The sequence below is a fragment of the Ictalurus punctatus genome, chromosome 13 (genome assembly GCF_001660625.3).
Source record: "Ictalurus punctatus breed USDA103 chromosome 13, Coco_2.0, whole genome shotgun sequence".
Classification (NCBI taxonomy): Eukaryota; Metazoa; Chordata; class Actinopteri; order Siluriformes; family Ictaluridae; genus Ictalurus; species Ictalurus punctatus.
In genome coordinates, this window is record NC_030428.2 from 25733384 (window position 1) to 25744295 (window position 10912).

At 35.2% G+C, this 10912-nt stretch overlaps 1 protein-coding gene across 1 annotated transcript; it reads left to right on the forward strand.

The window, feature by feature from the left end:
• The first annotated feature begins 2933 nt into the window (after positions 1-2933).
• LOC108273493 (ecto-ADP-ribosyltransferase 5) lies at positions 2934-7500 on the forward strand. The gene is made up of 3 exons (XM_017482759.3): positions 2934-3107; positions 4478-4568; positions 4685-7500. The coding sequence occupies exons 2-3, from the start codon at positions 4485-4487 to the stop codon at positions 5375-5377; spliced, it is 777 nt and encodes a 258-aa protein (XP_017338248.1). The 5' UTR covers positions 2934-3107; positions 4478-4484; the 3' UTR covers positions 5378-7500.
• Positions 7501-10912: the final 3412 nt, after the last annotated feature.

Consider the following 10912-nt stretch of genomic DNA (forward strand, 5'->3'; position numbering starts at 1 on the left):
ATCCGGACTCACTTTCATTTTAAGACGTCTTAGTAATGAGGGGAATTATGTCTCACATACGCTGTTATCATTTTTAAACACGCTGAAAGTGTTTGTATAAGGGAAAAATATATATCAATTAGAATTGAGTCATTTAGTATTTTTACGTAAATACTATAGAATTAGACTTCGTAAATTAATGTTAGAGTGCCCCCTGCTGGTATTGTTTTGGAAACAGAAATTAATTAAAACTGAGTAAATAAAATAATAAATCAATATTTTATATATATATATATATATATATATATATATATATATATATATATATATATATATATATATATATATATGTGTGTGTGTATGTGTGTGTGTATATATATATATATATATATATATATATATATATATATATATATATATATATATATATATATATATATATATATATAATAAAGTAAAACATCATAGCAGTTGAGGAATTGTACAATGCTCCATGCTGACCTCATTATTTATTTGCAAAATAAAATGAAACATAATAAAATAAAACATCACAGATGCTGACAATATTTATAATGCCCCTTGTTGACATTATTAATTTGGAAAATTAAATATATATAAAAAAAATTAATCAATTAACAACAACAACAAATTCTAGCATATAATTCAACTGACAAAATGTACACATCACTGTGTCATTTTAATACACAGATAAACGTAGACTTAGACTTTGTTGTAAATGTGTACATGCATATACAGTCAACGAAAAGTTTTTAACCCCTACCTGCAAAAACATCTCTACAATTTGGTATGTCTAGCTTTTATTATTTAAAGTTACGTTTAAGTTTGTCCAGGAGAAAAAAAAAAAAAACCCAACTAATTTACAAAGTCAGTACCATTCTAATTAGACTTAATCAATCATGATAAATGATACAGTGTCCCCTGCTGGCCACATTGCATATTTATTTATTTATTTATTTATTTATTTATTTATTTATTAAACCACCCTAGCAGCTGACAGAATTGACTAAAACATTTTATCATTTTAATTCTATGATTCTTTGACTGTGATCCAACATACAGTGTAGACAAACATAGACATAAAGTACATAGCTTTGTTCAATTGTGTTCAAGATAATACCATTAACCAGGGTTGCCAGGCCAACTACATCTCAAAAATCACATTATACAGTATACCATATATGTGGCAGCAGCACAATACATAAAATCATGCACATACAGGTCAAGAGCTTTAGTTAATATTCTGAGGAATGGGGAATGGGGAAAAATGTGATCGCAGCAACTTTGACTGTGGCATGGTTACTGGTTTGAGTATTTCAGAAACTGCTGATTTCCTTACACACCCGACAGTCGTTTGTGTGTGTGAATGTTTACACAGAATGGTGTGACACTTTAGACAGAATGGTGTGAAACAAAAGTAAACAGATAAGCATCTCAGAACATGTTCTTCTCAGAAACATTAGTCCTGGTATTCATGTAGATGTTACTTTGACACGTCCCACCTACGTAATCATTATTGCAGAACAAGTACATCCTATTCATGGCGTCAGTATTCCCTAATGTCAGTGGTCTCTTTCAGCAGGATAATGCGTCCTGACACACTGCAAAAATTGTTCAGGAATGGTTTGAGGGACATGACAAAGAGTTCAAGGCGTTGACTCGGCCTCCGAGTTCTCCAGATCTCAATCTGATCGAGAATCTGTGGGATGTGCTGGACAAACAAGTCCGATCCATGCCGGCCCCACCTCACAATTTACAAGACTTAAAGGATCTGCTGGTAACATGCTAGTGCCAGATACCACAGCACACCTTCAGAGGTCTTGTAGAGTTCATGCCTTGACGGGGCATAAGCGGGACCTCCACGATATTAGGCATGTGGTTTTAAGGTTATGGCTGATCAGTGTATAAAACAGAGGTTCTATCAACACCTGGCAGGAATTTTACCTGGCAGGAACTGGGCTGGAAGATTTCAGGGACAGACAGCTGTTAAGAATAATATTTTATAGCAAATACTAGTATGTCAAATAGTCACCACGGGACTTTGTGGTAAAGTCTCGACATGTGTGTGCACGTACACAAGAAAGTGTCTACAGTAGGTGTTAAACACTGCCCATGGTGGTTATACAGTGTTCATAGTACCAATATTACATACATAAATAGTGTTATTAATTCCTTAGTTTTGCATGCACATTAATTAATGTCCTGCTTCTTTTGACTCTTTTGGTACTCTCAGTAAACAATTAATCTGTCTCTGATGTACATTTATTACAGAAATGTAATTTATTTATCTATTTTTTGAAAAAAAAAACATATAACGTATTTCTTTCTTTCGGTAGCCATATTGTTTTGATCGTCGTTTATGAATTACTGTAGAAGCAGAACCTGTTATTACAACAAATACTAATAATACTATTACTTGCGAAAATGTAAATGCATAGATTACGCCATGACTTCCACAATATTTCGTTTTCAATAACTGCCCTTAATCCAGTTTAAATAATTCAGGCTTGTAAGTCATCCCATCTGGTTTGAGTCATGTGGACCATTACATACACTTAAAAAAAAAAAAAAAATTATCCTGTTCTTTTTTTTTGTATAAACTTTTATTTTTAATCTGTTTCAAGTGCTTGTACACTTTCATGTTCTATTTGTTTCTTTCTCACTACAGAAACCAGCCCAAGAATAAACAAAGTAAGCTTGTACAACATATCTGTTGTACGGACAGCTTGTAGAAAAGTTTGTTGCATTGTCTTGCGATTAGGGCGAGAATTTTTTTTTTTTCAAATTTTTTTTTTTTAAGTAAACAATGTCTTTCTTGCACATAACATCACACCTCAAAACTGTTAAACTGTTAACTATAGTTGTGGTGGAGAAAAGGAAGTAGCTGTGTATAAATAGTGCTGAGATTAAGCTCTGATGCATTTTGTCTCACAAGTGCAGCTTACTTCAGCCATATAGGAAAATAAACAACTACTACCTGTCCTCAAGCAGATTGAAGGAACGTCAGCGGCGATCGTTCGAACATCTCCTCGTTACGCACCATAGCGTATAGGAAAAGTAAACTTTTGTCTTTTTCTTACTGTTAAAGAAGCCTTGAAACCATCAGAGCTGTGAGTATTATGATCACGTTATGAAACGTTACGTTACTTCTATCTCATTCCGTTTGCTCAGATATAATTATAGCATTAGCTAATCTTCAGGCATTGTACATGGTACATAAGCCACGATACTGCATTATTCGTGATGTTATGAGAACATTATTCATGATGCTACCGGAATTATCCATGCTAGAAAATGAATGATCAAATCTCATGTGAGGTTGTTTGCGAAGCTTTCAATATTCTTCACGTTGATATTTATGCATTGTGTTATTTCACCAGATCGGCAAAGAACAGAAAAAAGGCGCAGACTTACGTTTCTCTTCAGGCTGTATTCATAGTTGAGTCACGGGGGCATTGCGAAGAGTTAACACCAATATTTAATTTGGTATTATATAATTTATATATACATACTTATATAATAATCATATATATATATAATAATCATATATATATATATATATATATATATATATATATATATATATATATATATATATATATATATATATATATATATATATATATATATATATATATATAACACTATATAACTATTATAAAGGGAGCCTAAATCTGGAATGTGATGTTGAAAAAGCACTCGAGAGTGATGGTCAGGTGTCCGTAAACTTTTGGACTTTTGGACATGTAGTGTTTATTAAAAAAAAAAAAAAAAAAAATCAAACTTACAAAAAAATCTAACAAAAAATACAGTCAGGTTTCTTTACATGTGAACATTTGAAGTTGCAAAAAATATTTTCCAAAACCAATTCTTTTCCTTTTGTTGCCGGATCAGATTCAAATTCATCCTGAGCCGATACGTATATCTCTCATCGACCATTTTTGCTGGTAATGCACTACTAACACTGGTCCTGGGTATCAGATCAGTGCGTTCTTTACTACTACCTTGAATTGAAACTGTTTTGGTGGAATAAATGAAAGTTTATTTGCCAGTACCGAAGTCATGGCCACCTTTTATACAGTAGCTTGAGTCCATGACTTCATATGCTGTCGGAATATTCATGCACATGCAATGGGTGATAAAGACTATTCACTTAAAGAATTTGCTTAAATGTGACACAGGATAAAGCTATGTCCGTGCCACAATGTCAGTGACTCCAGAATTGCTACAAGATTGGAGCGTAATACGATCAATAGCCGTCACACTGACAAATTCGGCTGATTTCTCTCATTTTTACAAAGATATTGATTTTTTATTGAACTTTCCTTATTAACATCACGTTATTAAAAAAACAACCACCACATCACTTCAGCAGCTCTATCCTAACCTCCATCCTTACCTCCCTGAGCTAGAAATACATAAACGAATACACACATGTAGAATTTGTATATAATCCGTATATACATGCTTTTCGTTTCAGATTAACAATGAACAAAGCGGTGACGTTTTCCACATTCGCCAAAAATGCTGCCACTGCAGTCATCATCATGTCACTTGTTTGCCACACACTGGTGGGTACCTTCCATTTGAAGTTATGCACTGAGTAGGCATTTTCTTATCAGTAGTTTTGTGAGAAATTTGTTTTTAAAATATATATTTTTACTTGTATAATTGACATTTTTTATAGAGCCTGAACTGGACATCAGATCCTGTCTTTCAACTGGACATGGCAATGGATTCTGTTGATGACCAATATATAGACTGTGAAAACGATATGTACAACCTGACTATAACTACGATTCTACCAAACGAGTTAAACTCGAATAAAGAGTTTAGAACATTTTGGAATATGTTCAACATTCCTGATTATTATGAAAGAAGCATAAAGGTCTACACAGATACAGAGCTTTATGCCGAGCTCAACAATAAAGTGAGATCAGGCAGAAAGAGTTACAAGCATAACTTCAACTATAAGGCTTTTCATTTCTTGCTAACACGCGGCATACAAATTCGTAAAGTAAATAAATGTACTGATGTTTTCCGCAGAACAGGCAATCATTATGTTACAAAAGTTCTTCGTGAAATGAGATTTGGCCAGTTTGCATCGAGTTCGTTAACAAAAAACCCGAATGGATTTGGCAATGCCTCCTGTTTTAAGATTAAGACATGTTTTGGTGCCAACATATCCAATATTTCTGTGTTTAAACATGAGAAAGAGGTTCTAATCCCACCTTATGAAAAATTCAAAATCACAAATATTGAAAAAAATAGTAATGAGATGAACTGTGAGGTCCTTTACACTTTAGAGAGCAGTGGAAGATGCAGTGAAATGAACTGCAAGCTGCTTAACAGAAAAAAGAAAATGTGCTGTATATGTTAACGCATGTACTGTATTTCTGTCAGTGAGATTCATTTTTGTTTTGTTATTCCGTTGTAAAATTGATAAAAAAAAATAACTACATCATTGTAATTTTAACAATTTTTGAGATCTTGTCTGAATGGTATCTTGCAAATGCTTTTTAGCACAGCACCAAAAACATCTTCACGTCCAAAAAAGTGATGACCTAATGCTCCCAGGTCCTGCACATTGCTAAATTCTTCCAGCAGAAATTTAACACACTTTTTTTGCAATGTTATTAGGAGAACTTTGCCATTTACACAGCTAGTACGTAGTACATATATACTCATGTAATATACCGTTGAAGCTATGAATCTTGTGATTCGTTTGATATAAAGAGCATGTAAAAGTGCACAAAGGTTTCAATTATGAATATACATATGAAAACACATAAATATACATATAAAATATACATTTTGTAGATTGCTGGATATGGGATAAAAAGGCTGCTAGTCTTGATTTTTCTAATAATTTTCATTATTAGAAAAATCAAGAGTAGCAGCCTTTTTATCCTAATTATGTATATATGGTTACCAAAGTCTCGAAAAAGGTTTTGAAAACAACAACAACGACAAAACAAAAAAAACGTATGGACATACCTTTTAAAAAAACATGTGTAAAATATGAATTTTCTTTGATATTGTTATTGTTATTATTTGAACTTGGACTAGGAAAGGCTTCATTCATGCTGTGGCCCAATTGTGTTCTCCAGCTAATAGTTCGCAGCTACTATCTGGAAAACACGGGCATGCGATACTGATTTTCACCCTTGTCCCTTGAATTTCTCCAGATTCTCAGAATCTTTTGATGACATTATGTGCTGTGGATGATGAGATATTCTTAGTCTTCGCCAATTTTACGTTGAGGAACATTATTCTGAAATCGTTCCACAAATTGTAGACGCAGTTTTTCGCAGATTGGTGAACTTCTACATCTTTACTTCTGAAAGACTCTGCATCTCTAAGATACTATTTTTTTTATCCCCAATCATCTTACTGACCTGTTCCCAATTAACCTCCAGCTGTTTCTTTTTACTAACACTTACTTTTCCAGACATTTTTCTGCACCCTTCCCAACTTTTTTGAAACGTGTTGGAGCCATCAGATTCATAATAAACTTATTTTTTTCCCTTAAAATGGTACATTTACTCAGTTTAACATTTCATATGTTTTCTATGTTCTATTCATTTTTAAAGAGATTTTATGAGTTTTATGAGATTTGCAAATCATTGCGTTCTGTTTTTAATTACACTTATTTACATTTATATATTTACATTTACATATATATACACACATACACACACAATAACACATTGCTTTTCTGCTGTTTATTTTTTTATTTTTTTATTTTTTTTTTTACATTTTATTTGTGTATTTGTTTATTTTATTTGTTTTAATTTGTATTTATCTGCACACAAGACCGTGCCTCTAAGTCAATTTCAACATAGTCATCCTCATTTGGATGTCATGGTCCTCATTTGTTTTCCTCCTGAACCCACAGTTATTATTTAATTACAGTAGTTTAGTTCCAAATTTCCAAATTTTGTTTAATGCTATGACATAATTGCCCATTTTGCATGTACCAAACTGACCTTGTCTGGGTGTGCACGCTGCCATTAAAACAAACTCGCTGTCTCTAATGTGTAATAGTTCATACTGTGAGGAGAACACGTGGCAGCATCACACACAGTTTCATGTCAAATCGGTAATACACTTACGCTAGGCGGCTACACAATTATAGGATGGGGACAGGAGTCAAACAAAAGGTGCAAAAAGATACCATGTGTGTGAGAAATCCTGTTTAAGATCATATATAATGTAAAGGGTTTGGATGTTTGCTCATTGCTTCGTCTATCTATCTATCTATCTATCTATCTATCTATCTATCTATCTATCTATCTATCTATCTATATACTAGATGGATGGATGAATTTTATGATTAATAAACCAAAGTTTATGTTTCATAACTTGTATGTGTGTGATAATTCCTGTTTAACATTATAATGTAAAGGGTCTAGATGCTTGCTGATTGATTAATAGATGGATGGATGGATGGATGGACAAATGTGATTTGTTTGTTTTTCTCAATAGTTTTTATGTTTTTAATGAAGGAATGATAAAAAAATTTTCAAGTCTGGAGTCCTGTTTTTCATACAAATTACACTATGCAAGAATTACATAACAATTACATACAGGTTATGCACTTATTTTATGACAAAAACCTCTCTCCTTCCTCCTCCTGAAAGAAAGTATTTTGTATGTGGGTGATTAATGAAAAGTAGTAGTAGTAGTAGTAGTCGTAGTAGTTATAGTGGTAGTAATATTAGTGATCGTAGTAGTGGGTAGTGGTGGTAGTAGTGGTGGTGGTGGTAGTAGTAGTAGCAGTATAGTAGTAGTGGTAGTCATAGTAGTGGTTGTGGTAGTAGTGGCAGTGGTAGTAGAAGTAGTAGTAGTAGTGGTGGTAGTGGTAGCTGTAGTAGTAGTAGTAGTAGTAGTCATGGTAGTAGTGGTAGTAGAGGTAGTAGCAGTTGTAATAGTAGTGGTAGCTGTAGTAGTAGTAGTAGTAGTAGTAGTAGTAGTAGTAGTTGTAGTATTGGTAATGGCAGTAATAGCGGTGGTAGTAATAGTAAAGATAGTAGTAGTAGTAGTAGTAGGAGTAGTTGTAGTATTGGTAATGGCAGTAATAGTAATGATAGTAGTAGTTGTAGTTGTTATAGTAGTAGAAGTAGTAGTAGTAGTAGTAGTAGTAGTAATAGGAGTAGTAGTGGTAGTCATGGTAGAAGTGGTAGTAGAGGTAGTAGCAGTTGTAATAGTAGTAGTAGTAGTTGTAGTATTGGTAATGGCAGTAATAGTGGTGGTAGTAATAGTAATGATAGTTGTAGTTGTTATAGTAGTAGTAGTAGTAGTAGTAGTCATGGTAGTAGTAGTAGTAGTAGTAGTAGTAGTGGTAGTGGTGGTAGTGGTAGTAGTGGTAGTAGTAGTAGTAATAGCAGTAGCAGTAGTATTGTTAATCGCGGTAGTGGTAGTAGTGGTAGTAGTAGTAGTATTTTCATTCCAAAGTTGTATTCATAAATGTAAAAAAGTTCAAAAACAATTCATAAACTGAACATCACTGTTCCCACATTATTGGTACTCATGAAAAAAGTAAAGCCCCCCCACCTCATGCTGTTAGAGGACCGTAATCAACAATGTGGTGGTGTAATGAAGCAGAGTTACTGTTATCACCCTGAAGTTGGTCATTTTCCTAAAACAGCATCTCACAGTGTGTAATTCATCTTATACCATACTAATTTGTGGTATAAGATGAATTAAACTATTACAATATTATTTTCTAAAGAATGACATCACATTTTCTTTCTAGTTATAGTTGCATTTAATGTTGTGGAACATCCAAGAAAGAAATTAGTTCCTGTTATAACTTACATCAAAGCAGCACCTCCCTCCTGAACCACCGGGAGGTGCTAAAGCACTGCAGTGTGCAGAAAACTTCATTCATGTGTGTTCTGTCGAATTTTTACTGAATAAATTTAAACACATATTTTTGTAATTCCACCAAATGCATTCTCAGACAGTTTTAAGTCTGGTTGAAGTACTTTGAATTGTTGTTGTCTATAGATAATGAATGTAGGATTGATTTCATATCTTTAATGACTGTCTGGCTTAATCAGCTACACTTATTCTACACTTATTATGTAGACATTCTTGTCATACATGCTTTCTGTGAAGAATTCAATCCAAGCCAGTCTTTACAAAAAGACTACAACCTTACCTCCATCCCTTCAGCTGGGCTTTGTGAAAGCGGGTGCCTTGCAAGACCCCGAGTGACCACATGACCCACATCGAATCAGTGTTTACAATGGCTGATTCAGGGGATTTCTTCTGACGAATGTGACAACAAAGCTGTTTTGGCAAGATTCTAAGCAGGCGCATAGAGGCAATATGTCTGAGCCTGAATGAAGTCAGTGGATATTTGCTGCAGCAAACAGGATTATGGGTAATTTATGGTGGCACAGATGTCTGTCAACATACTAGAAAAGCAAGTGAGTGTGACACAAAAATGGAATTTTTGCTTTACATGCTGATAGACATGTCCTCAAAGCATATTTCAGAAAGAAACAAAGTGACAGGAACCAGCTGAAGCAAAGTATTTCTAATCCATATGTTAGCCAGTACATTTTCAATTTTGGAAATTAATTGACTATACCTGTAACTAGTTAGTTAAACTTACTAAGAATATATATAGCTAGGTGGTTTAGTGCTCAGAAGTGCCTCACTGTCTTAGCATTCACGTCATTCACGTCACTGACAGGTGACGTGAATAATATTGATCATCTCATTACAGTGGCACCTGTCAAGGGGTGGGATATATTTATTAGACAGCAAGTGAACAGTCAGTTCTCAAATATTGATATGTTGGAAGCAGAAAAAATGGATCTGAGCGACTTTAACAAGGGCTAAATTATGATGGCTAGACGACTGGGTCAGAGCATCTCCAGAAATGACATGCCTTGTGAGGTGTTCCCAGTGTGCCGTAGTTAGTACTTTCCAAAAGTGGTGCAAGGAAGGACAACCGGTGAATGGGCGACAGGTTCATGGGCACCCAAGGCTCATTGATTCGCATGGGGAGTGAAGGCTAGCCTGTCTTCTCCGATCCCACAGAAGCACAAATTGCTGAACAAGTTGCTGGTATTGATAAAAAGGTGTCAGAAATAGCTTAGAAGTAGCCATAGACCGGTCACAGTTCCCATGCTGACCCCTGTCCACCACCAAAAACACCTACAATGGACATGTGAGCATCAGAACTGGACCATGGAGCAATGGAAGAAGGTGGCCTGGTCTGATGAATCATGTTTCTTTTACATCATGTGGACGGCCGGGTGCGTGGGTGTTGGTTACCTGGGGAAGAGGTGGTACCAGGATACATAATGGGAAGAAGGCAAGCTTGCGGAGGAAGTGTGATGCTCTGGGCAATGTTCTGCTGGGAAATCTTGGGTCTTGGCATTCACGTAGATGTTACTTTTACGCATATTATACTACCTACCTAGACATTGTTGCAAACCAAGTACACCCCTTCTTGGCAACGGTATTCCCTAATGACAGTGGCCATTATCCTCTTTCAGCAGGATAATACGCACTGCCACACTGCAAAAATTGTTCAGGAATGGTTTGAGGAACATGACAAAGAGTTCAAGGTGTTGGCTCGGCCTCCAATTTCCCCAGATCTCAATCCGATCGAGCATCTGCGGGATGTTCTGGTCAAACAAGTCCGATCCATGGAGGCCCCACCTCGCAACTTACAGGACTTAAAGGATCTGCTGCTAGCGTCTTGGTGCCAGATACCACAGCTCACCGTCAGAGGTCTCGTGGAGTCCATGCCTCAACAGGTCACAGCTGTTTTGGCGGAACAAGGGGGACCTACAGTGTTTGTCAGGTGGTTTTAATGTTATGGCTGACTGGTGTATATTGATATGTCTCTTCAAATACGTTACTCTTCCTAGAGTAACAACCTACACAGGGA